The following is a 27,869-nucleotide window of genomic DNA, read 5'->3' as shown; positions in this document are numbered from 1 at the left end:
TGCTAAACTAAAAAAGGCAGAACACGAATATTTGAGTGCCTACTAAATAACAGGAATGACTGGGTATTGCCACATATATGGGATTGTCTCATAAACAAGAGGGGAAAGTCTGTGTAAACTTGAATCAGGACTTTCAAGAGGAATGAGAGTGTCTCAGGGGTACCTCATTCAAGAAGCAAAGAGAAACAAGACCAAGGGAAGGGGGCAGAATCTAGGACAATTGTCCAGTCGCTCCTTATGCAGGCTTCACTTTGGGCTGTTTTAGAAGGGAGGCCTCTCCTCAGGCCTCGGGGCTCTCAGGCTCCCACACACGTGCAGCACTTGGCAGATCTCCCCCTCAGCTTGCTTCACTGGGTGCATTACTATTAAGCCTGTGCCCCATTAAGGGATATAAGTATGTATCATGGGGCGGGGAAATAAGACTTTTTTTTTTTTAGGTGACTCCAATCTTTGCCTCATGTTTTTCAACTATTTTCTCACAAGAAATAAGAAAGAGACAATGACTGCTAGAGGACTGCCCAGTAATTCCTTCCCTCTTCCCCATCTGGATGTGTGCGCGTACTTTCAAACCCCTCTCCCAAATCTAGACAAACTTTAAAAAACCCAAACCTACCATTTCATGACCCAAGTGTGACTTGTGTAGTTAACCGTGTTTCCTCCTGACCCTAAGCAAGCGGACAGCCCAGCTGTCAGGTGAAGGTGTGACTCACTGCGCCCAAGCCGCCCTACCACCCGCACCAGCAACACCCCGCGAGTCAGGAGAGCACTGCTCTGCAAAGCTCTGTGACGCTTCGTGCTGTGACGACACTGGATCATGTTGAGACTGTGGTGCACTGTGTCACCTAATGTCACCCTTACTCTTAAATCTGCATTACTGTAGGTTAAAGGAATGATAATAACAAGTCTTTGCCAAAGTGTGAAATCTATACTTAATTCTGCATCACAAGAGTCTGATTCTTACTGTCAACATGAAACGTTTTCTCTGAAAATATCTTTAACTTACACATGATATGCTTTCTAACAGAGAAAAATAGCTCTTTGGAAAGACTCATCCAACAAAAATTCTAGAGCCTATACAAAATAACATAAAACGTACTTCTTAGAGGGTCATCTTTGCTTCAGTTTGTTCTCTGATCATCCTATTACATAGCAATAGACAGAACATTTCATAATTCTTTTCTGGTTGGGTAGGGGTGAAAGGAACGATCTGGAAAATCAGGACTATATTAACTCAAATTTCGGCACATAAGTATTCAAATAAAATTTTAATGATTTCAGTCAATACAACTGAAAGTGTAGTGTCATTAAAGGGCATTTCCTGCTAAATCTCAAAATACAGATTGTGGGCCTTTCTGAGCAAAAGCATCAAATCCTATTGAGTATTCAGTTTATTAACTAAGGTGACAGACAGACAGTATTATGGCAGGAGGTGGGGAAGAGCAATGATCAGCTCACAGAATTTGGCTAAGAAAGAAAACAAACAAAAACAATGTAAATAATAAAATAGCTACAGGTATTAGTAAAATAAAAATGCAATCCCAAACATCCATCTCTTAAATTACTAGAAAAGAAATTACAGATAAAGTTACAGCAAATACAGTCTTCACAGATTTGGGTAACTTTATTTGCATTTTATAGTGATTTTTAAGTCCTATCCAATGAAACCATCTTTAGAAGCTCTATGAGGAATGAAAATTTAGATGTCTATTACCCTTCCTTTAAAAAAGAAAAAAAAGCTTAAATTTCTGAATGAGCAAGATTCATTTTTGTAGGTAGAGGCCCTGCTTCTTCATGGTCTTCAGCTTTAGATCTAACAACCACAAGAGAAGAAGATGGGTATCTGTTTAGCTTTTGTTCATTCACAAATTCCAAGTCACCATAGATACTCAGCTTCTGCAAAAGAAAATCAATGCACATTAACAATTTGAATAGTTAAGAACCTCTCTGAGTATGTCTTCAAATAACAATTTAATCTGCAGGTATTTGGTAAAACAAAACAAAAAACTATAGACATTTCAAGAATGAAGAATGCTTTTACTCAGTGTTACTGATATGTGATTCAGCTTCCAATAGATGGCCAAAGAAAACTTTTCCACATGTCCCAACTTAAAATACTTAGAAAGATAACAACTAAGTATCAAGAAAAATTGCTCAGGTTTAAATGGAGTTAGTGTGGTCAAACCAAGAGCACTGATTCTGGATGTTTGATGTGTTAGGTGATCAATTCCTTTAAGATCTTAGCTCTCTGAACAAGTGATCTAATGATTTGGGGTAGGTTTTGACTTAACACATTGGAAAATGATATTTCAAAAGGCTATGAGTAGAACAAAGAATATACATGAAACACTTTAACACAGATACAAATCTCTTCAGAAATATATAAAAGCTCCTCAAATTATTTCTATCATATCCAAGAAAATACTACAAAAAAAGAATAAAATCATAAAACAGAATCAATGTAAACAGCATAAAACTCCCTGGAGTGTAATAGTTATGTCTAACATCTTTTGAAAGTAGGTCTATTTGGATTAGGTCTATCTCCTAGATGCAGAAAAGCAAAGTGAGAAGTGTTTACTACGGAATGGGTAGATGTCGTTAACTCATACAGCAACAAATCTCTGAATCTATCAGTTAACAACTGAAGTGCTGACATTATTAACAGGGAAACTGACTAGATTATAAAGCAAAAACCACCTAAAAGTACTTGATATTGGAAAAGTATTTTTTAAAAGATGCTGAATAACGAGGACTTTCAAGAGATTAAGCATCTACCAACACTGCTACATGCTACAGCATGGATGAACCTTGAACACATTATGCAAAGTGAAAGACATCAGTCATGAGAGACCACATTTTGGGTGTTTATGGCTCAGGGTGGTGGTGGCGGTCCTTGGGAGGCAGTGGGAGTGACTACTAATGAGTCCGAGGTTTCTTTTTGGTGTAATGAAAATGTTCTAAAAGTGACTGTCATGATGGGTGCTGACTTGAACATGTTTCAGATGTGGCCTGATGCCTACAGTTTCAAGGCAACAACTATCCTGCAACAACGAGGGAGCCCAGTACCTTACGCTTTTCCAGTAAGAGAGTATCTTGCAGACAAATTCAGTGGTTGATGGATTGGACATAAAGCTGACATAATGTGGCCTCCTTAAAACTCAGAATTAACGTGTGATAATTTGCTCTGGGACACTGGGAAAGAAAAACTTTCACAACTTTACCAAACAGCATTTAAAGACCTTGAAACAGCAACCAGGAACTGTTGCAATGATTTCAAACATCGACATGGAAGAAGCTATCTAGAACAGGAAGAAAGTGTAAAATGTATGCGGAGAAATGAATGAGAGCATATGGATAATCTGTAGTATGTATATTGATTTTGTGTCTATTCTGCATTCTCAAATTACCAATTAAATACAAGAGTACAACAGAGAGATTTTCAAGTGTTAACTTGATAAGTTTACCACCCAAGCATCCTTTATGAAAAAAATTACTTAAGAAAGTACTCCAGCAAAAGTAATTCAAGAAAGCAAAACACATAGAATACAAGAAACAGCAGCAGTTCAGAGGACTTAGAAAATGGGAAGAAAACTAGAACAAAACAAAAAAAGATTCCATTAAGCAGAGATAGTTGGAAGATTCTCTTGGGAAAGTTTTAAGTAATTCAGTTTTCTATTTGCTTTTATGTGACTCTATTCACTGTATTTGGTTCTATTTTGAATACTTACATAGTCATAATATTGTAAATGCTGTCTACTGGATTTTAATTTTCCAAGTCAACCAGTAGCAAAGCATTGAAGTATATATACAGAAGAATTAACATTTGCATTTTATTGTCAAGGGTCATAATAACTAATGAAAATTGAGAGCAGAGTATGGGAAGAAAGAGGGAAGGAAAGGAAGTAATGAGGAGTCAACTGAAATTTACAGAGCAATCACTAAAAGTCTATAAAATTTACATTACAAAAACCAGAATGTGAAGAGATGAAGGTGATGTGGGAGATAGTATGAGCAAACCAAGTTCCTCATTTTTCAGTAAGAAGACCTCAGATAATGTCTAAAGCTGATAAAACAAGAAAGATAAAATTACAACAGAAGATAAAAATTAAATAGAAGATAAAATTAAAATGTGGTAATTACTTAGAAAAACTGCTTAAACTATTAACTGATTTATCTGAGAAGTGAAGAAAAAGAAGACAACTGAGGTCACACATATTACTTCTAAAAGTTAACAAGTAAATTAGTAAGTATGCAGTGGGCTTTGGGCCTGGCTCTGCCACTAGCCAGTTACACGAGCTCGGGAAAGCTGCTTAAATCTCCAAAACTCAGCTTCTTAACAGAATTTGGATTTAAAAACTGTAGCACTTATATTGTTTTCTGATTTTCTGACTCTTTTAGCAGACTTAACACTTCTGAACAGTAAGGTTCTTGGTCTTTTTTTTTTTTAAAGACAAAAAAAATAATGCTTATTACAATTTAAGACATATTCACCCTACTTCCTGAATCTTGGAAGCCTTCATCATTTCATTTCATTCCATCTTGATCATAATATTCTCAATTGTATCTCTAGTCCCTTGAACATAGCCTGGCACATAGTAAGTTATTCATAAATGTATGTGATTTACTAACGTCAATGTTATTAGGAATCTTCCAAAACCCTTCTTCTTCTTCTTCTTTTTTTTTGTATAAAACTGCATCTTCTTTATTTCACATCTTTGATTTCCTAACAAAATAAACAAAAACCCCACAACACACATCCAAACCCAATGTCAGATGTGGGAAAAGATAGCGCTCAAGGCCCTTGTATCCTGCCTTAGACAGAAAGACAGGAGGGGAAAAACCCACTTGGAATCAGCAGAGGGAACCAGGTGGGCCAGGGCCACTCAAGGCCACTGGGGAAACCATGGGGACACTATACAGAGGGCACAAGGTCTGCAGGTAGAAACTCCTACTAATCTACTTGTTCCACGAGAAAGGCATCCTCATCAGCCTCAAGGGGGAGGATCTCATCAGGAAGAGCAGCGCTGGGTTTCTGTGCTGTCACTTCATCTGTATCAATGCCCAGCCCTTACTTGACCATGAAGTGGATAACTGCTGGAGTGGGTCTGGGGATCCTCAAGTGAGAAGCCAGAAGAGAGAAGTGTCGTTTCAAACACCAGCACCACCAAGTCCTTGATGACCTTGTCATTCTTGTCAGCCTCTGCCTTCTGCTGTAGTGTCTCCACAATGGGGTGGTCAGGGTCGAGCTCCAGGTGCTTTCTGGTCATCCTACAGCCCGTTGCAGAGTTATCCCAAAGTGCCTGGGCTTTTCTGATGTGCTCCATGTTAGCTGTCCAAGTGTAGGTGCTAGTCACAATGCAGCAGGGTGAAGACCTAAGCCTATTGGAAACTGTCACCTTTTTTTTTTTTTTTTAGATTTATTTATTTAAGAGAGAGAGAATCTCAAGTAGACTCCCTGCTGAGCGTGGAACTTTATGCAGGGCTCGATCTCAGGACCCTGAGACCATGACCTGAGCCGAAATCAAGAGTTGTACGCCTAACTGACTGAGCCACCCAGGTGCCCCAGAAATCGTCACCTTCTTATCTAAGATTTCTTTCATGAATTTGCAGAGGTTCTCAAACGGCCTTGTTCTCCTCCACTTTCTTCTTCTCCTCTTCATTCTCCTGCAGCTCCACACCCTCCTTGGTAACAGGAGACCAGGCTCTTCACATCAAACTCCTTGAGCTGCTGCACGCAGTATACATCAATAGGCTCGGTTATCTAAACTACCTCAAAGCCCTGCTTCTGTATTTGCTCCACAAGAGCAGAGTTGACAACCTGCTCTTTGCTCTCACCAGTGATGTAACAGGTGGACTTCTGGGTCTGCTTCATGTGAGAGACATATTCTGAAAGAGAAGTCCTCTCCTTTCTAGACTAGGAGGTGTGGTAAAGCAGCTCAGAAAGGAGTAGCCAATTAGTCAAGTCCTCACGGATTCTAAGCTTTTAAATTTTTAGAGATTGGCTCATACAATTTCTTATATAGTTCTCCTTGTCTTCTGCCAGCTCAAAGAGCTCAAGGCATATGTTCACAGTATTTTTGCAAATGACCTTGGAGATTTTGCTCTGTTGCAGTGTTTCTTGGGCAATGTTCAGGGGCAGGTACTCAGAGTCAACCACAACCATGGATGAAGTTGAGATACTCTCTTATCAATTCATCACAGCTGTCCATGATGAACAGACAGCAGACTGAGTCTGATATTGTTCTTTTTATTCTTGTTCTCAGAAATCAAAAGGAGCCCAACAGGGAATGAACAGCAATGCTCTAAACTCTAACTCACCTTCTAGAGATAAGTGCTTGACTACCAAGTGGTCTTCCCAGTCATTGGTAGGACTCTTGTAGAACCCTCCATATTCCTCCTGGGTGATGTCACCAGAGTTTCTGGTCCAAATGAGCCTGTCTTGTTCAGTTCTTCCTGATAAATACATTTCTCCTTAATCTTCTTTGTTCTCTTTTTGTTGTCCTTCCTGCTATCATCCTCCTCATCTGAGCCCACATCTTCAGTCTTGGGTTTCTCATTATCTTTATCTCCTTTCTCACCTTTCTATTCCTCTGCCTCACTATCAATGATTTCTTTCTCTTGTTCCTTCTCCAAATAAAGAGTGATGGGATAACTGTGAGTGCTTCTTCACCACTTCTTTGACCAGCCTCTCCCAAGTACTCTGGTCTTCTTTAAGGTGGAGGACCACTTTGGTAGCCCAGCCAATGGGCTCATCATGGTCCACATATATAGTGAAGGAGCCCCAGCAGAAGACTCCCAGGCACACTGCTCATCATCACTATGCTTTGTGATCACAGTCACTTTCTCTACCACCATGGAGGCAGAATAGCAGCCAACACCAAACTGTCCAATCACAGAGAGGTCTGCATCAGCCTAAAGAGGCTCCATAAATGCTTTAGTACCCAACCTGGCAATGGCTCCCAAATTATTTATGAGGTCAGCTTTGGTTATGTAAAGCCCTGTGTCTAGCGGAGTCAGGGTGTATTCCTAAGGGTTTCAGTTTTTTAACACTGTCCAACTTAGAAGGGTCTGTCAGGCTCTGATAGAGAATCTTGTCCAAGCACTACTGATCAATTCCCAAAGGAAAATTTCCTTCTTGGAACAGAAGGTGTTGATGACAAGAAACATGAACTGGGCAATTTCTGTCTGGAAGGCAAGTCTCCACCTCCTCCTCTCCATGGTGCACTTCCTCAGGCATCGTAAAGGAGAAAAGCTGCAACCAGGGTGGGCAGGGACTGCATGGGAGCGGCTCAAGAGAGCTAAAACCCTTTTTAACTGACCACATGAAATCAGAGGATCACAATCTTGACAAATAAGAAAAAAGGAAGCACACAGATGATGAGATAACACCGAGGAAGCATCTATATCACCACCTGTTGCAATAGCAAATTTCTGCCTGATCTCTAGGAAGAAATATCCAATACTGCTGCATCCTGTTCTCACATGTCAAGATTGACCTGCCCAACTAGGACCGCTATGAATGAAAACTCTTTATCTTAAACAGATAGCTCAACAAGAAAGTGTCGTCCCATAAAGTTTCAAAAATGACATAAAAAATGTGAAAAAGAAAAAAAAGTAGAGAAATGAGAAGAAATCTTTATAAGTCAAGTCACTCAAAAATGACACTGCTTTAAGATCAACCAAAGAAATGAAATTCTTTGCCAACTTTTTCTGGTCATTATAATCAAATGATATATGATGAGTACCTACTATGTGCAAAGCAGGCTAAAGATAAATTATTACAGAGCTTTCCTATACAAGAAAAACAAAGCTGCTCCTAAGTTTCTAAGATCACACTCCTGATCTTTATTGCCACCATTTTAAACTTTGTAATGACTGAAAAGGAAGCTTGTTCTATTTCATGTTTGAGCTCCCAGATACCAGGTCAGTACTGAAGAGACACATGTTCTCTCAGCAGGCTTATGATTTCCTACAAACACACAGGATCATATATGTAAATAATATAACAAAATATAAATAATATCGCTCACACATGAATTATACTTGTAGAACTTAAAATGAAGTCTTATGTTACTATGGAAAGGGGTCAAAAATAATTTATGTTTCAATAATAAAATCAATGAGAAGGTTTTATGAAAGTGAAAAATAGTTGGCTTTTGGCCAATAAAACTGCATAACTTTGGTATGCTAAATTTTCAGCTATTTTTACAGTAAACAGAGGAAAAAATACCGGGGACAGAGTATTTATACTGTAATATGTTTTAAAACAAGAAACAAAATATTAGTATGTATTAAAAATTATTTATGCTGAAAAGAAATCCACTAAAATGGAAACACTACAGGGGCGCCTGGGTGGCTCAGCTGGTTAAGCATCCGACTCTTGGTTCTGGCTCAGGTCATGATCTGTCGATTGTGGGATGGAGCCCTGTGTCGGGCTCTACACTCAGTGTGGAGTCTACCTCAGATTCTCTCTCCCTCTCCCTCCCATTCATTCTCTCTCTCTCTCAAATAAATAAAATCTTTAAAAAAATAAAATAAAATGGAAATACTACAATAGTTTTGGATGATAAGTGATTTTTCTTTCTGCTTCTTTGTATATACTTTACAAATTTCTACAGTAAGCATAAAGAATTTTTATAATGAAAAAGCAATAGTTGAAACATTATTACCTAGCCAAAGGGGGTTTCACATAGAAAATAAAGCCTAAAAGTAGTGAATCTAAAGGGCTGTTTTCCATACATTTTTCCAGAAAAATATATCTCCTTAGAAAAGTACAGGCCTTTTGAGGGTGTAGCCATAATTTTGATTGTTAAGGATACGTAGTAGAGTTCTAGAGAGGGGCAAGGAAGAAACATCCATATGGCAGATATCTAGGGGGAATATAACAGCTGCCAACAGGACTCTGTGTGTAGTGCTGATGCCTTAAGCTTTATGATCACAGGGGCCAAGGGGCATATGTGGGAATAGTGAGGTGTTTCCCCAAAGAACTTGGAAAACAGGAGAGAATTTCTCACAGAATTAAAGCTATACTATCAAAACAAAATTTAGAGCACTGACAAACATCTGAAAGGAAGAGAAGCTCAAGAGTCATCTGAAAGGGAGGGAAAGATCCCCAGGTCTGTAAGATGTAACCAAAGCCACAATGAGAAGAGGACATTCCCATTAAATCACGTAAGGAGATAAGAGAGGAAAACCCATGAGATGCCCATCTGAGAACCGTTTGCATAAGAGAGAATTTGAGGATCCTGGCTCAAAAACATGAACCATGTGGTCCAGGTGGTTATCTATCTTCCTAGTGTCAAAGAGGGCACACAGGAGATCAGCTCCTGAATGAAACACAACATCAACTCTCCTATTTATGATTTCAGGCTAATTAAAGAAACTTCAGCATACTGGCTTTGGAGTCAGATTACCTGGGTTCAAATTCTGATTCTGCCACTACTAGTAAGTGATACTGGGGCAATTATACACTCTTCATATCTGGAAAATGGGGATAATAATAGCAGCCATCTCACAAGTTACTGAAAGGACTGAATGTGCTAATTCAGATAAAACATTGAGAACAGTGCCTGGGAGAAAGTGCTCGACATCAGTCAGTAGGCCTGCGGACCAGGATCCAGGCTGTGGTGGATTGATCAAGGTAAATTCCACCTAAGTCAGCCATCCAGTCTTTCCTGACAATAACTGGACCAATCTCTATGGAATTTTTCTTTGACAAAGGGCACCCGGGGAGTAAGGAAAAGGAACTGTACTGATGAACAAAAAGGAAGGAACAAAGTACCACAGGGCAGGTGGGGGTCAATAAGGATTTATTAGTATGAGGATGTAGAGAGCATAGGGCAGCTCAAAACGAAGTAACAGGCAAAGGCATTCCTATAAGGTAAGTAATTTCAGTTTTATCAGGAACAACAAAATGATTACAATATGGACATCAAAACTAAACAATAACACAAATAGGTAACGCAGAAAGAGGATGTTATCTGTATATTCATATCATAAACAGATGAGTTCTATAGAAATCTACCTATTCTTTAATACTTCCACAATTCCAAGTTCTTCCCAATCCTGTCTAACTTTATCCATTTGATTTCCTAATTTAAGTTCTTCTTACCAAGTCAATTCCTTATAGTCCTTCCTTGATAGCTTTTTTTTTTTTTTTTTTTTTTTGAGAGAGAGAGTGAGAGAAAGAGAGCGAGCACAAGCATGGAGGGGGGTGGGGAAGAGCAGAGGGAGAGAGAGAATCTTAAGCAGGCTCCACAGCCAGCATGGAGCCTGAAGTGGGGCTCGATCTCATGACCCCAAGATCATGACCTGAGTTGAAATCAAAGAGTTGGACGCTTAACTGACTGAGCCACCCAGGCGCCCCACCTGATAGCTTTTTCTTGTCTGTAATTGGGAAAATTATACACTCTCCTCTCTCTCTGCTAATCCAAGCCTTACTACCCATTTTTCAAAATTTAGGTCAAGATCCTCATTATCCAAAAGCCCTCCCTGATAATCTCAGCACACAGACTCTGCTTTCCTTAACACTTTATATATTTATTATTTGTGCCACCTTATCAGCCATAGGAAAGATAGTATATAGGAAAAGGATAGGAGTTGCAAGTCAAAAGACATGAGCTGAATTCCAGTTTCAATACTTTCACAGCTGTGCAAACCCAGGACAGTTACCTAGGCATTATAAGCCTATTTACTGATCTATAAAGTGAATAACAAAACCTGCTCTAGAGTATTGCTGGACATGGCAGATATATGAAAATATTTTGTAAATTTTAAAGAACTCTATAAATGTTAGTGACCAACATTATCCTGTTCCAGTTTCTAGCTGCTTATATCACGTAGCATCTTAATAAAAAACACGAAATATAATATTATCATAATCATTACTCATATGTAAACCTTACTTTAAAAAGCTCTCTTTATAGCCTACTGAGATAAGACTGTTGTTTAAGCACCATGCTAGGCACATGCTAGTTATTATTAGATTCTATTTTAATTTCTTTCCTTTCTTCTTTTAAATATTTTTCTATTACACTTTGGAGGCACAAGAAAACTAAAGTGTACTTCAGTTGGATTTGATGTCCATACACATTATTATCCTCTATTTAGTTACAGAAATAACTTTCCTTTCTTGAAAGCTAAGCTGACTCACCAAATTATAGCCTTTTCCCAAAACAAAAATCCTTTACACAGTTCGGTTTCTTGGGCCAGAAGAAGTCACAAGAGTTTCCATCTCTCTCAGGGTTAGATACCAGCACATACTAACTCAAAAATCAAATACTCTAGCCTTGCTGCTTCTAAAGCAGCAATTACCCCTTAACATTTGTGGCAATTAATTTAAAATTTTAAGTAGTTCTACAAATCTTTCTTCTTACAGATCATCTTAGAAACCGGTGTCAACAGGTTCTTTTTAGGCTCAGAAAACCGGGGGGGGCGGGGGGGAGAGAGAGACCCCTTACTCAGACCAGCCAACTTATATGGCACTCCGGTAGTTAGTGTCATGGAAAACTGGGGACAGTGATTCTCATGCTACAAACCTGCCATTTCCATGTGGGATTAAAACCACCTCATTTTCTCTCCTTCCATTAGGAGAGAGGCCTTGTTTTTCTAGTTAACAAACGGGCATTTAAAATGGTAAAATCACATGGCTCAGCGTTCAAACAGCCCAAGGGCTTGGATTAAACCCACCTCAGAGGGAACATACTGCTCCACAGCCGTAGCGACGGTCGCACAACAGATCCAGAGCAATACCATCACCGAGAGGACAAGAGTCGTGGTTAAAATCCACCCAGAGTTACTAAAAAACAAGTTAGTCAGGTTAAAATTTCATAATATAAAAAACAGATTCTTAATAATGAAAGGCAATCAACCTTATGCACTTAGTTTAATAATACAAATAAAACTTCCTGTGTACTACCTTTAAAACTATTTTAAAAATGTACCCAGAGAAGGAAATATTATAATAGCTTTTATATTAGGGTCCTCCATTTCTCAAGTTTCTGGAATATGGCTATCACTTCTATAATTTAAAAAATCAGATATACTGGCTTTTTGCTAAATATATAAAATTAAAGCAAATTACTGTCAAAGGTCTTTTTTAATTACTAAATGAGATAATGCAAATCAAAGTGTTCTATAAATTGTATGCTGCTATTCGTATGTCATACATTATTTTGCAAGGCACTATAGTGATACTTGCTTTAAGAAAACCCAGGATCTCAAAGATTTAAGGTATAAAACAGGTACATTATGAAATGATCATTTATTTTATAAAAAGATGCACAACAGGCTTCTAGAAGTTAGCTTCCCTCGAATAGTTCAAATAATTAATTTGCCACAATTTCCTTATATTTCAATTTACAAGAGTACATCTATTATGAGGCATTTTGTACCCATTATAGCATATCTTAGTAAAGAGATAGTTATATTTTTCTTACGTTTAAAATATCATAAATTCGGCCAGTTACAAGGATTAGCAACTGATGTTTTTCCCATAATTCACCTATTGTTTGCCAAACTATAGATTAAGAGTCAAAAAATAGGAAAAAGTCAAGCTATTTTTAAATATTTAATAATCCAGTTCTAAAAAACTGTGATAATTCCTGCAGGTAGTCTGATTTTCACATCTGTGCTCATCCAATACTGCCTGATAAAATGTCTATACTTACCACCATAACCCATTCACTTGATGGTTTGCCAACACTTGAACATGCTAAGGAAAAGGTATGCACAGTCACTGTCTCCCAGCAAAAGAGGTGGACATTGGAAAATGCACTGCATCTAAAAGCAGGGAACGCCTATATGATGTTTTGTTTTAAGTATTCCAATTCAAAAAGATAACAGAGTAAAAAATATTTTTAATGAAAAAACACCCACTTTACATATTCCAGCCCTAACCCGAGTACTAAGGTATTTCCTTCCATGAAATGAGAAGGATATATTTGATATCTGGATTCCAGTAACAACTTAAGCCAGAAAACTGGGGCTCATTTTAGAGTCCATCTGCTTCTTCCACTTCCACAAAAAAACAATCCTACAGATTCTCAACTATCTCCATTATCTCTTTTTTTTTTTTTTTTTTTTTAAAGATTTTATTTATTTATTTGAGACAGAGAGAATGAGAGAGAGAGAGCACATGAGAGGGGAGAGGGTCAGAGGGAGAAGCAGGCTCCTTGCTGAGCGGGGAGCCCGATGTGGGACTCGATCCAGGGACTCCAGGATCATGACCTGAGCCGAAGGCAGTCGCTTAACCAACTGAGCCACCCAGGCGCCCCTCCATTATCTCTTGTTCCCCTTGTCCATCACCCTAGTTGGTAACTGCTTGCAGGATTTACCAAGCTCTCCAACCTGATCTTCTATCCTTCACATAGATGCCTCTTCCCAATACTTAGATTTGATTACTTTCCTGCTCCTATCTAGTTCCTGTCCACCCAGTTTGGTCTCTGATTCTCCTGACTCTCCATACATATTAATATACTTTATATATTTAGTAGGAAGCCAGCATAGCTGAAAAAAAAATTAAAGAAATCTGTTACAACTAGCAAAAATCTCTGTTCATTATTTAAGACTTATTTCTATGTCCTCTGTCAATCCTCCCTTTTGAAGGTATACTCCTTGTACCATGTATATGAGAGGTATGTATAATATATAGCAATCATCATTGCTTGTTCATTGTTTGCATATTTGTCTCTACCATGCTAGACCTGAGAACTCCATAGAGGCAGAGACTGAACATCTTTCTTTAGGTCCCAAGTCCCTGAAACAGCTTCTGGCACATAACAGACTCTCCAAAAAGAAATGGCAATTGAAAAAATGAGTTCACCTCAGTTTCCATTCTGGAAGCTAAGGGTACCTCCATAACAGCTATGTAGTATAATAAAAAGCACTGCAGTTAAGAGTCAAAAGACCAGATTCCATTGACTGGCTAGGTGATCTTGCATGCCATCATGAAAAACTCATGACCCTCTAGGAAACAGACACCCATGGCAGAACAGGATGAGTAGAAGTTGCAGAATTAAAAAAGCTAGGTTTGAACTTTAACGTAGTGGATACATAATCTTAGGGGTGGGTAATTCACCTCTGACCCACCTACTTATCACAGGGTACTGTTCTAAGAGTCAAATGAGCTCACTGAAGGGAAAAAGCATTGGAAAAAAAGTTATTTTCTATTAAAATGTAGAATAGTATTATAATCCATGTTTGTGCACAGAAACTTCTAGGCATTAAAGCTCTAGTTAAAAAGTTATTTCCTAAATTAAACATTTACAAAATTACTTTTAAAATGTTAGATTTAAAAAAACATAAAATATAATGACAAAATGCTAAAGGGTATATAAGTCACCAGTAAGCTGCCAGGTAGTACAGTATTGAGAATAAACTGTAACTGTAACTTAAGATTAAGTGATTACTTAGGTTTCATAAGACCAGCAAACTGCAACAAAAATCCTAAATATCAGACACAGAAAAATTATGCCCGTATTCTGCCAAGGTCAAAAGCAGGTTTAGAAATGAAAGGAAGGGAAAATTTAAAGTTAAATCCTCATTTTTCTTACCCAGTCTTTAAAGCCTTTGTTTGGTAAAAGGAATTAATTTTTAGGTGCCAAAATAACCCTGCTGATACCTGATAAAACCTGTCAAGAAACTATTTTATTGTAAGAAATTATAGGAAGCAGGCAGTTTGGACTACTGTAGTGTTACACTTGAGACAGAAGAGCCCACTAGAGTATACACACTGTGAGGGCAAGCATTTGTTTACCACTTCTACTCAAATGCTTGGTCTGGTATCTGACACAGTAGATAATTATCAATAAGTGCTATGGGCCACTGTCTTTCTCTTTCTTCTTTTTTTTGGGGGGAGGGGGGTGCTATAGGAGGAGAGCTCATATCAGAACTCTTTGGAGGAGGAGAAGCATACATATTTTAATAAAACCCCCCTCACTCTCAGAAGGCTTGATACTCCTTCCTAGGAGAGCATAAGGTACCCATTACCCCTGCCTGCCCACTTTCCCCTGCCATCTTTAAGGATCCTTGGCATAGAGTTGACACTCCTTAGCACAGAATACAAAGCTCTCCTTAATCTATACCCCTTACCTACTCTCCCTAGCCTCATGTGCTGTCATGTAGATAAAAACAAAAATCCAACCCCAAACCATTCAGACATACTTTAAAGCTTAATTTAAATGTCCGGAGAAGCACATTTCTTAACATAAATCAGGGAATCTTAACAAGAACAAGAATGCTTCTGTATTGTGAAAAAAACTACCTGCTTGGGTTTTATTATAGTAGTATGTGTATTACCTTTTAAACAAACTAAAGTATCCAAAAGTACAAGTTGGTAGGAAAAAGGTAAACAATTTTTTAGCAGCTGATATAATTTTAAAATAATAAAAAGGAATGCATCTGTCTGATACAAGCCAGATTTTATCACTGATACATATAAATAAACAGGAATACATACAGAGACAGACATCTTAAAAAGCCATCACTTTCTCCATCTTCAAGATAGTTCCTATGTGTTTGTGAACTTCTCATTTGCAGATCTGTTGAAATAACAAGGTACAATTTATGATATCCTATATCCCAAAAGCTAGTCTCAAAACTACTCCTAGATATATAGACTGTACAGATACCCAGTTGCTTTTATAAGTGTAATCTGATACACTGATAAGGAATGCAAGTTCCTCTGGCATGTTAAACACCAAATGAATATTCTACCACATTATGGATTTCCTATTTTATTTTCAAATTCTTGTTGACATTGCTACTTTCTGTTTAATTACATTCTGTTTAATTATCTAATTACAAGATAATTAGAAAGTTAATTAAATCAGTATCTAAAATAAGGTACAAACTAGTACATTTTATTTTATTTATTTATTTTTTTAAAGATTTTATTTATTTATTTGTGAGAGAGAGAATGAGAGAGAGCACATGAGAGGGGGGAGGGTCAGAGGGAGAAGCAGACTCCCTGCCGAGCAGGGAGCCCGATGCGGGACTCGATCCAGGGACTCCGGGATCATGACCTGAGCCGAAGGCAGTCGCTTAACCAACTGAGCCACCCAGGCGCCCATGAACTAGTACATTTTAAAAGGTAAGCTCAGCTTTAGGTTGATGTTATACATTCCTATAAGTTAAAATTTATTTCTAGCATGGAAATAAAAATAGAACAAGAACTCACACTTTTGGGATAGTTTCACTATTCGGTTAGCATATCAGAAATATCAGAATACTTCATTAGTTCATAGTCAAAATATCCTTCAAAGCAAGCTACATGTCTTTAGAATATTGATTCTCAAAGTGTGATCCCCTAACCAACAGTATCAACAAAATCTGGGAACTTGTTAGAAATACAAATTCTCAGGTCCTATCCTAGACCTAGTAAATTGGAAACTTTGGAAGTAGGGATCAGAAATCTGTTTTAACAAGCTCTCCAGATCCTAATGCACTCTAAAGTTTGAGAACCACTGTTTAGAAATTATTTGTTCACTTTCTGTTAGTGTAAGAACAATCATACAACCAATTCCAGACCACAACCAGATTTGCTAGTGTTGTTATCCCAAGCTACTTGAAATAAAACTTACAGGACATTTTGCTTAGCGACGATTCTTTCCAATTTGTAGGCTCCTGCTCCAACTGTGGTGCATACTGGATTTCTGGCTTAGACTAAAATGATAATGAAAGCAATTAAGCCATTTCTACTTCTTATGCTTTTCTCAGTAACAAGTTCTATAACACATCATCTGTATAAACACTCAAATTGAGAAAAAGTAACAGAAGTTTGGTATAAAAAATAAAACACATTAGCCACAATATATTTTAATTGCACTTCCTAAACATCAGATCCGGTGCCTTGCAAAGAAACAGACAGATTTCTGGCATCGTCAAGTATTTAGTCAGTTTAACTTTCTGACAACATTAAAAATAAATTAAAAAGCAGGGACAAATTACAACATACTGCATTAAATATCATACCCTGCAAAAATGAATTCTACTTCTAGTTGATCAAGAATAATTTAGCGGACTGCCAAAATTTTGGGCTAAACATCTATTATCTCTATTTTTCTCATCTGAAACATTCCATTTTTCCCTAAGTATGAGTAATTCATACATTATAGCTAAATACTCCATGCTCTACATCCTCCATATAGGACAGATCCTCTGGAGCAGGGGTTTCTCCCTTCTAGTTACACAGAAGTTAATACAAAGAGAGAAACAAAGCTCATCTCACATCTAATCAGGAATGAATGAGGGCTCCAATCTGAGATTCAACTTAAGCTTTAAGCTAATTAGCTTTAGTACACAGAAATTACTCATGTATTTAAAGAGAAAAAATTCCTTCTGTGTTTTACTTATTACCAAATTATGTATAGACGACCTATGACTCAGGATAATGCCACATACTAGCCTTACAGTGAGCCATTCTATTAGCAATAATAATTAAAAGGTTTACTTTAATTATTACCTGAGAGAAAGTGCCACAACATAGTTTGTGGTACATTTGAGGAATTTAACTACCAAATTAAAAGGAAGATAGCATGGTAGGGTGGGATATAAGCCTGGGAATGAAAATAACCTGAGTCTGAAGCCTAATTCTGTTACTTACCAGCAGGGTGACCTTAAAAAGTTAGACTCTTGGTTTCCTTATCAATAAAATAGGGATAATACAACCTCATGAAGGTGTTTAAAGATTTGAGATAACATATGTGAACGCCTAGTACATAAGAACCTTTAAGAAAAGCAGTTATTATCATCACATCACATGGTCAATAATGAGGTAGGAGAAGTTACTTCTCTAGGAGGCAATACACTTCTTCAATAAACTCCTACAAGAGTTATGAATAAAAGCACTACAAAAAACTAAAAATGATGTATATTGCTCTTCTTCAATATCCATATGTGATATATATATTCATGCCATTATTTACATTCAAAGTATATTCATTACTCTTATCTCTCATATCTAAAGGTTTCATTTTATCAATTTAACCACTATAAAATTTAGAAGACTCAGAGTTCTTGTTAGAAGGACCAATGGGCTTGAGATAGGCTTCCGATGGGCAGAGGGAAGTCTCACTGTGTCTTGATGCCCAATGTTTAATGTAGGCCAAATCAGTAATTATTATTTGATGATGTATATGGCTCTATGCCAAGACACTCATTTAAGACATGTACACTTACTATTGTCGGTATTTAGATGAATTTATGAAGCACAGTTATTACCTGGAATATAACTATTTTTCCATCATCAGCTTGAAGATAAAAAGTCCATGAAGAGGTTATGAAGCTCTGAGCAGAGTCCATCATGTCACTCCAGAATGACCTTACCAGAGTTAGAGGGAAGAGTAGATGCATTTTTGGCATCAGGGACATGAGCTTTAAAAAAAAAAAAAAAGGTAAATCATGAGAAATCTATTATTTTTATATATGTATATTCAAGAGAGCAAACTTAATTAAGATTCCCCAAATCTAGGGACAGGGAATAAAAAGTGATTCTACCATAATAACTAGCATTAAACTCCTAGTTTCCTATGCAAATGAACTGTGATAAAGCTTAAGATCCCAGGCTACTTTAATTTGCCACCAAACCCACATATAAACTACCTATTATCTCTATCAGAATAACAGGCTTTTGAATCAGATCCAAAATTGTGAAGAATCTTAAGATTTGATTAAATAAGGATTAGCAAGGTCTCAAGAGATAGAAGGGGGAAGGACAAATTCTACCATTCTCATCTTTAATGCTTTTATGTAAATACATCATGCTATAATGAACATCAGTGGAAAAGGGGAAGGAAAAAAAGCCAACCAAAAGAATATATGCATAAAATGTGAGACATCTGATAGCAGGGCAGGGTGAGGGGAATACCTATGCACTGAATATATATAGTAAACTACTGATTTTAACATGAATGGTGATCATGTTCCCCAAATTCTGACTTTTTCACTTATTTAGCAGCAGTGGGCCCCATTTGCTGCACTCTAGGGATGGCTTTGGTTCTGCTATATTTCAAAAGAGAGGCATTATGGAGTAAGAGATCAGTTTGTAGAATCAAAAGATCTATATTCATGATCCAATTTTCCCACTAATAGCTGTGAAATTTTTCATTGATTAATTCACCAAACAAGTATTCACTGAGATTATGAATTTTAGGAGATCAGGGACCATGTGTATTTTATTCATCAACATATACCTGTGCTTAAACTGTGTAATCTATATAGGACAGAGGTTAAAAACAGGGTAATACGTGTGTATGGAGAAAGGCACCTAACCCAAACCAAGGTGAGAAGGGGTTAAGAAGGCTTCACAAAAGAAATGATACCTGCCCTGAATCAAGGGGATTCAATAGAAGGATGGGGAGTAGAAGGAACAAAACCATGAATTAACTCATCATATAAAAATTAAGAACTATTCAGTAGGTATACAACTAAGAGAAAAAAAAGTCTCTTAAAAATTAGAAAACATGTTTAACATTACTCATAGTAAGACCAACACAAATTTAAAATATATTAAAAGTGATACATTGTCGGGAGTTGGGGAAGAAGGAAAGAAGTGGGTATGGGATTTCTTTTTGGGGTGATTAAAATGCTTGGAATTAGATAGTGATGATGGTTGCACAACTTTGTGAACATACTAACAACTACCGAATTGAATACTTCACAAGGGTGAACTTTATAGTATGCGAATTATATCTCAATTTTAAAAATTGGTACAAATTCCACAGAGGGCAATTTTGCTCTACTTCTCAAAATTAAAATACAGATACCTCTTGCTCAGCAATTCTACTATGATTTTATTCTATAGATATAAATGTGTGAAGTATGCAACATCGCTTATAAGTGAAAAAGATTAGAAACAACCAACATGTCCAAATAAGAGATTGCTTAAATAAATTATGATACATCCACAAAATGGATTGTACAATGAAAAACAGAATGAGTAGACATTCTTTATGTATACTTGTATTTTAAAAAAGAAGGAATATATATATATATCCTTGTACATGCATAAAATATGTCTTTCTTGGTAACCCTGGCTACATTAAGAGGAAAACTGAATGGCTAGGAGATACAGGGGTAGGAGATTTTTCACTACATACTCTTTTTACCTTCTGAGTTCTATACCATGTAGCTGTACTTTCTATGCAAAAGTTAATAAAATTAACAAACTTTATCCAGTATGTTTGGAGTATAAAGTATGAGGGGTGGGGAAAAGAGATGGCCTAAGAGAGGTAATCAGGAGCCAGGCCACGATAAGCAGTTTGGACTTAACCCAGTATGTAATTGGGGGGGAGGGGGTCCTGAAGCATGTAAGACAGGAGAATGACATGATGAGATTTCCATTTAGAAAATAAATATCTGAACACATACTAAAGGATGGACAGAAGGGGGTGAAGTGGAAAAATAGTTTGCAAGTTTAGTAATACAGATGAGAAAGGAATGATGATCTAAGTTAAGGCAATGGCAGTTGGGGTGAAAAAAAATGACTCTCAACTATCCACTTCTCTGAGCCTCAGTTTTTTCATATGCAAAATGGGGATAATATCATCACTGGACCGAGAGAAAAAAAACGAAAGAGATTATGGATATGAATGTAACTTTTGACAGTAAAGCATTATACAAAAGTAATTATGCAATTGACTTTTCTATTTGCAAACATATAATTTGTTTGCTGAAAACTATAAAATATAACACTAAAACAGTATCTAGTGGGCGATAAACATTTCAATACAAGTCAGTGCAATTTAAGCAGGCAATTCTGAAAGGCAGTATTTGTTTCATACTTGTTCTTGTCTCAGTTCAGCGAATGGCAGCTGATTCTGGCAACCAAGATGGCAAGCATATTGCTCATCAGATTGGGAATATGCTTCTGTACATGCTGTAAGAGAAAAACAGTCAAATTACAAGGAAAAAGAGAGAGACGAAGGGAAGGAGAAAAAGGGAAGGAAAGAAAAAGGGGAAGGATAGAAAAGAAGGGATTTGGCGTTTTATAAAAAAAATTTCTTTTACTTAAAAAGCATTTCATCAATATGAATTTCATCAATATGAATTTTCAAAATTTGATTAATAGTAGCAAACGTATTATCTTAATAAACCCCATATCTTCTACCTCCCACATGTCAGATGTTTCCAGTATAAATCTACTGATTACACACTCAGGCTCAGGCTAGATGATGACATTCATAATAAGGGGATCCTCACCGCTAAGGTTTGCAAAGTGGAAAAAACACGGTCTGGCATCCTGAAGTTTGGGCTCCATACACATTTGGCTGTGTATGTGTCCTGGGCCATGCTGTTTAACCTTTCCAACTGTTGATTTCTATATGCTTAAAATGGAAATGCCATACTTCATGGAGTTGAACAATGTATTTTAGTGATTTACACAAATGTGTGACATTACCGTTAAGAATGGGATCACTCTGCTGAGACTCAAGGGTATTCCCATAGCAAAGAAAAACAAAACAATCAGTTTAACACCTTAAATTCTGAGAAACTGAACTTAGAAAGTGTTCTACAGCAGGATTCCAAAGTTAAGATGGGTACACACCCTCTTCATTTAGTTCACTGGAGCCAGTTCTTTCTTGTGATATATAACACTTTACCACCGTAACAATTTTATCTTTCTTTCCGACCCAGTCATGTATTTGTAATATACTTCTCAAAGGTGCTAGATAATAAATTGAACAGCATTATGCACATATAAAGATGGCCAGTTAGGAGACTGAGCCATAAAAAATAAGGTCATGAAATCAAGGAGACTAGACAGGAGTCATGGCATAGTGATGTGGAAAAAGATACCTCCTGCTACACTGAATAAACAGCATAATGTAATGAATGGAGAAAATTCCATTATAGTTTCTTTGAAAAGTTAAATGTCAATTTTGTCTTGATTACAGGGTTCTTTTATTAACCACATCTCTTTCAGCAAAAGGTAAGAACAGTGATTTAAGAGATGACAGACTCTGGTTACTTCTTTTATCGGCATGACCCACAAAGAATACACTATTAAATAGTGAGTCAAAGGCCTGATTCAGTGGAAAAAAAACTTGAGCTAAATCAACTGGCCTATGATTGAAAGGCTTAGGAAAATTATACTACCCATTGAAAAGGTAGTGATGAATTATGAGAAGGGTAATTACTACTGCATTTAAACCGAATGCTTGGTTACACAAAGGTGTCCTATCCACGGTACAAAATCAACATTGTCTCAACAAATAGGAGTAGCCCCCACTTTTCAGGAGTTCATACCTATTTTTGCTAACCAAAAGAAATCCAAAGAGGATTCATGCTTTGAGGAAAAAGAAAGCGAAAACAAAGTTCAGCATTTGTTTTGCAGCGAGCCATTGCAGAGGCAGCACGCGTGCCCCAGCAGCAAGAGAGGCACCGCCAAGCTCCTCCCCGGGGAGCGCTGCTCCGCATCCAGCCGCCAGAGCTTTGAACTGTGTCTGTGAGCATCTGTGTTTTATCTTGATTTATGTTGTGCCTCCTTAGCAAGATGTGTCCTAAGGTATCAGAAAAGCCTAGGAGAGGTTATTTTTGGGGACTGAGAGCACTCAAAAATTTTTCCATGTAAATTAATGGTAATTGCTTTTTTGCTTTATGCCATTTTGGCTCAGGAAAGGTTTCATGCTCTACTTTCCTATAGCGGGGAAACCTAGAGATGAAACTGATAGTCCATGAAATTTCTAGCAGCAGCTGATAAAACTCAAACCTCATAATAATTAAAATATGCTAGAAATCAGTTTAAACAATATGCTTGTCATTTTCTGAGGAAAACATGTAAGGAGCATAACACAACCCCCAAAAAACCACAATGTTATATACTGTTAGCATAGCATCTTACCAGATTCACATTCCATTTTGGTCCGATTTAAATCAATTCCATCATCCACAAATTGACAAATTGAAAACAGCCTGCAACCTCTCTGACATGCGTACAACTCCTCTTCCTAGGGAGTTCAAGAAGAAGGAGGATTACCAAAAAAAAAAAAAATAGTATTTTTCCCTCAGGGGGAAAAAAAGGTAAAAAAGAAAACAAAGTTAGTAGGGTTTATTATAAAATGTCCAATAAAAGTTTGTAACTTTTAGAAAGAAAGAAATATGATAGGAGCCAGGTAATACCGAAGACCTCTGCCATGTAAAGAGCTTTTAGTTTCTTATTTTAAAAGTGATACCCAAGAAAGAAGCCTAGTGGGTAAAAAAAAAAACAAAAACAAACAAGCAAAAAAAAAACTATACCCTTTTCCCATATTCCAAGGTTACATTTTGTGGGAAAAATTTGAAAATAAAAATAACAGTGACATAATCAGAACTTTAACAGAGGTAGAAATGAGTAAGCAAGTATCTTAGGATGAATGGCATACCTCTGCCACATAAATATTTATACAAATCATCAGGCTTCTCAGGAAAAAGTATCATGACTAGCTTCACATGGCAAATAGGGCCATAAAGGCCCCCACAAAGTGAGGCATACATCTATAAAAATGCTTACATGAAAGGCGCTTTTAAACTTGGCTTACTTTAACTGAAAACACAAACAAGAGCAAGTGTGGCATATGGGAAAGGCCTCTGGAACCAGCCAGACCTGGGTTAAAATCGTTCAGGTGAGTGACGCTGCACGTTACTTTACCGATCTAAATCTCAGTTTTCTTATCAGAAGAGCAGATAATAGCTATAAATTATCTCCAAACCCCTCAATAATGCTGGAACATAGCTATTCCCGGTATAGTGCCTGGGACACAGATGGTGCTCAATAAATGGTAGTAGTGTTAATCACAATAATAGATTTTTTTAAAAGAGAAAACAATAGTTACAGGCATCACTGTCTATCTATGGGAGCTCAGGATAGGGTCGATTCTTCATTACGGGGAAATGTTAACTGCTTAATAAGACTAATAACAATGTCTTCAACAGGCTTTTGTTAGATGAAGTACATACAGTATTTGACACAAACCAGTACATGTGGGGGAGCCCCTTCAACTTACTGTGTGATCCACTGTGTACAAATTGGCGGGCACCTAATAAGGAAGCAAACAGCATGTGCATATACCAGTTAGCAATTAACGGAAGAGAAAGGTATGCATTTCTTTCCAGCAGAAGGATTAGTAAGACGTATGCAGCAGCAACACCCATTTAGAAGAGATGGCTGCAGTCTGACATTAAACAAGTGTTACATATAATTTTGAAGCTAGAGTGTTTTTGGACCTCAGTTCTAGTTGCATTTATTGTTAAGGTGAAACTGAAAGAATTTTAACAATTAAGATAAATTTCATACCTGAGTAGCTTTTGCAGCTTTGTAAAACAGTGGAAGAATTCTCTTATGTATTTGGAGCATCACATATCTCCTTATACTGCACAGAGGAAGCTTGAGCTCATTAGTATGAGCTATATTGCATGCCATTTCATTTTCAGGTAGGTTTTCTTTTCTTAAACCCAGCCAATAAGCCCTCCAGTCTCATTTTCAAAAGAGAGTAGGGCATGCTGCAAAGAGCCTAGGTCCAGGGATCAGTCCTGCTTTGAAGCTCAGCCCCATCACTTGCTCTGTACAACCTTGGGCAAGTGACAATCTCTCTCAGTCTCAGTTTCCTTGGTTGTAAGATGGGGACAATACTCTTATGTCAATCTTGATTATGATGAGGATTATACATTTTATGTCCACAATATCATGAATATTATGCTATACTATCTAATAAATCGGCATAATAATAATATATTTAATGAGCACCCACAAAGTACCAAACACCACGCTAACACTTAAGGTATTATACAATGTCCAGCACAGAGTAGGGGCTCAATTGGTCGCTATTAAGAATCATATCCTTATTCCAACTAAGTGTTTCATGTACTAGATAATATTATTATTCTAAGTAAATATTTCATGCTCTATGTATCTCAAATGATTGGCAAGCTTATCTGAAATGTATCTCCTCTGATTTAGAGCACAAGGAAATGGTGCTCCCCACCAAACTGAATGCCAGCTAAATAATCAGAAGGGACCTCAATGATACTATTTATAGAATATATGCATTTTCTGTCCCAGAGCTAAGTCAAGCTAACTCTTCTCATTATTCAGCACCATTATTCAGATACTATATGTACCAAACTGGTTTTATGTGCTAAGAGTGCCACATACATTATCTTTAATCCTCACACCAGCTCTGTAAGGTGTGAGGCGTTTTTTTTTTTTTTTTACAGTTGACAAAATGAAGTCACGAGAAGTTAAGTGATCAGCAAAGATACACATAGAGTAAAAGTGGAGCTGGGAATGGAACCCAGGCTTGTACGGTTCCAGAGCCCACACTCTTTAAAAATGACCAGGTTGGCTCTAATTAGCTTTGCTGTTAACATAACATACGTCTCTTGTATTTGAACCCAGACAAATTATGCAACTGCATTTTTGAAGAAAGTTAATTGGTAACTATATTGGAATTTTAAAATAACTACTTACAGATATTCTACTTTCTTGCAACAAATAATTAATTCGAAAAAGAGTCATTAAAATGAGATTTCTATCTTCCAGTTGCAAATACCAGACTGAAAGGCTATGTGAGCTTCTTAATTCATCTAATTTCTTAAAACACACACTGCTTTTTCCTGAACTGCAAAGCACAGTAATTCAGAGGGCCAACAGAAATCAGTGAAATAAGTAAATTAAATATTTTTAATACAACTTTATTAATAGAAGGCAGCACACTGTAGCCAGTTTTAGGACTGAATTCCTACCACTCCACTACTTCTTAGCTATGTGACCTTAGGCAAGTCACTTAACCTTTCAGAGCCTCAACTGTAAAATCCTACTTTGCATGGTTGTGACAATTAGGGATAATGGGTATAAATCTCTCATCAAACTGGCTAACCGAGAGTAGACAGTTAATAAATTTTAAGTCCATCTAACATACAGGGACCCAAATGACTTCGAGTTCCTGGTGAGAACAGCTTTAATGAAGAAGCAAAAATGACTTACAGACATCACATCAATTGTTAAAAACTGTTAAATAGTGGATGTTATAAAAGTACCTGAAGTTTCCAGAAACGTTTAGTTAGTTATTTTCCCAGCATTCTGGGTCATACTACAAGTTTGCTAGGAAAATCTCAAAAAAGGAAAAAAACACAAGAAAACACTAGAAGGATACAAAATAAGTCTCCATTCAATGCCAGGCCAAATAAATCTTAGTGATACATACAATCTTCTTAATGATGACAGGCTTATAAGTAGAGAAGAAAGTAATGTGTTTAGGGGCAGTGCACATTGATTTAAACCTGGAAGTCAGAATCTCTCATTTCTTTCTCCTGATTGCTATATTAGTATCTGACTGAAAATTTTAGGATAATCAATCTCCCACACTTTTTCTTGAAAATTGATAAACCCCATGCAACATAAAATCCTGCAGTAAACAGACATATGGGAAGTGAAAGCATTTAGAGCTTTTCATATCAAAGACCTGAAAGCATTTGCCAATAAGGAACATCCTAAAGTTCATCGGCCCTCTCCTCGTGGTCACCTCGTAGTCTGAGAGAGCAAAGAGGGCTAGCCACACGGTTAAGCCAACAGCACAGAGGAGATAAAAGGAATACAAGGAGAAAAAGACCAGTAACAACAGCAAAAGCTCTTACAAAAAAAGCCAGTGGGGGGAAGGGCGCATATATCCAAATTATATATGGGAAAGGGTGGGGAGTCACCACACAATTTAGAATGTTGAGTAAAGAGTTCCTAAGTTGAAAAAAAAAAAAAAAACAAAAAACTTGAGAAGCAGAATGGAATTAAAGGAAAGGCATCAACCGCAGGCGACGAGAAGTGAAAGCAGGGTCACTCCCCTCGGTAAACTGGGACCCCGACCCCCCCAGGGGCAGTCTCATTTCTATACCTGCGCCACGAATTCCCTCTGTCTTCTGCACTGAACGATAAGTTCTCTGAATGCAGAAACCTAATTGCTTTTTCTCTAAGCCACCTCAAACCCTAGTGGCAGTCTCGCACACAGTAATTCAACACAGGCGGAAAGCCCTTCCTGTGCGTCTCTCAACTCCTAGGGCTGACTTAATATATTTCATACCACGGTGGAACTGTCTGCTTGTCTGACTCCCAGAACATACTGTGCGCTCCCGGCCCAGAGAGGCGCTCAGTAAACATGGGTTATGAACTAACCTTTTGTGGGCTTGCATATCTGCTCCTGCCCCCCGCCATCCCTTACGCTCCTTGAAAGTGAAGACCCTGCATTAATCATCCATATCCTCCTCCCCAGGGGGTATAGCTCAGTGGCAGAGCATTTGACTGCATATCCTCCTCCCCATCGGAGTGCTCGTCTCCCCTGCCGCCCCGCAAACTGCCAGGGGAAAGGGGTCATGTCTTGCTCATCTCTGCGTCCCCAGCCTAATATACGGTCGATGCAGCACAAACTTCCGGTAATTACAGCAGGAGATGGGTGCGGGTAGAATTAGGGAAGAAAACAGGAGCTACACAGGTGGGAGACAGCGGTTGTAGGGTGTGGATTCGACACCCAGTTTCCCAAGCCGACACAAGTGCGAGAGAGCGGAGAGATCCGCGGCCAGGGGAGGGTCGTAGCCCGGTTCGGACGGGCCCTACCTTGGGGTAGGTATGCAAGGGGAAGGTCAACTGACAGGCCCGGTGACAAGACGCCGTATCACCCAAGATCGAGTCAAACGCTTCAGCCGAAGCGGTCCCCGAGCCTCCGGCCAGGGCCATGGTCAGCAGCAGCAGCGGCGGGAGCCCCAGCTGGGCCCTGACCCAGAGGCTCCCCTTCGGCGCCGCCATTTTGTTTCCCTCTGTCACAGTAGCTCAGCTTGTTGCTGTTTTCTTTTCAGGGTTTCCTCCGCCTTCCGGGGCCAGCCCCTTCCCCGCCCCTCAGGCCGCCGCTTCC

The 27,869-nt window shown here is 37.9% G+C and overlaps 1 protein-coding gene and 1 pseudogene across 2 annotated transcripts; both read right to left on the bottom strand.

Moving 5' to 3' along the window:
- Positions 1-1,250: 1,250 nt before the first annotated feature.
- Positions 1,251-27,845, bottom strand: TMEM59 (transmembrane protein 59). Of its 2 annotated transcripts, XM_078073111.1 has the most exons (9): positions 27,575-27,845; positions 23,979-24,011; positions 22,838-22,943; positions 20,778-20,872; positions 18,217-18,369; positions 16,578-16,659; positions 15,455-15,536; positions 11,686-11,794; positions 1,251-1,893 (listed from the first exon to the last, which is right to left on the bottom strand). In XM_078073111.1, the coding sequence occupies exons 1-9, from the start codon at positions 27,761-27,763 to the stop codon at positions 1,738-1,740; spliced, it is 1,005 nt and encodes a 334-aa protein (XP_077929237.1). In that variant the 5' UTR covers positions 27,764-27,845; the 3' UTR covers positions 1,251-1,737. The 2 variants fall into 2 exon arrangements, with proteins under 2 accessions (XP_077929237.1, XP_077929238.1); XM_078073112.1 differs by lacking the exon at positions 23,979-24,011 and having other exon boundaries at positions 27,575-27,844.
- Positions 1,900-6,944, bottom strand: LOC144381927 (heat shock protein HSP 90-beta pseudogene; annotated as a pseudogene).
- Positions 27,846-27,869: the final 24 nt, after the last annotated feature.

Source organism: Halichoerus grypus, chromosome 5 (genome assembly GCF_964656455.1).
Source record: "Halichoerus grypus chromosome 5, mHalGry1.hap1.1, whole genome shotgun sequence".
NCBI lineage: Eukaryota > Metazoa > Chordata > Mammalia > Carnivora > Phocidae > Halichoerus > Halichoerus grypus.
The sequence above is the reverse complement of the archived record's forward strand: the minus strand, read 5'-3'. Positions and strand labels throughout refer to the sequence as shown.

Excerpts from the sequence above, each read along its gene's own strand:
- TMEM59 (XM_078073111.1), bottom strand. The coding sequence starts at position 27,763 with ATGGCGGCGCCGAAGGGGAGCCTCTGGGTCAGGGCCCAGCTGGGGCTC. Across the intron at positions 18,370-20,777 it reads CTGAACTGAGACAAGAACAA|CTCATGTCCCTGATGCCAAA; the intron begins GTATGAAACAAA and ends TTTTTTTTAAAG. Across the intron at positions 15,537-16,577 it reads GTCGCTAAGCAAAATGTCCT|ATCTGCAAATGAGAAGTTCA; the intron begins GTAAGTTTTATT and ends TTATTTCAACAG.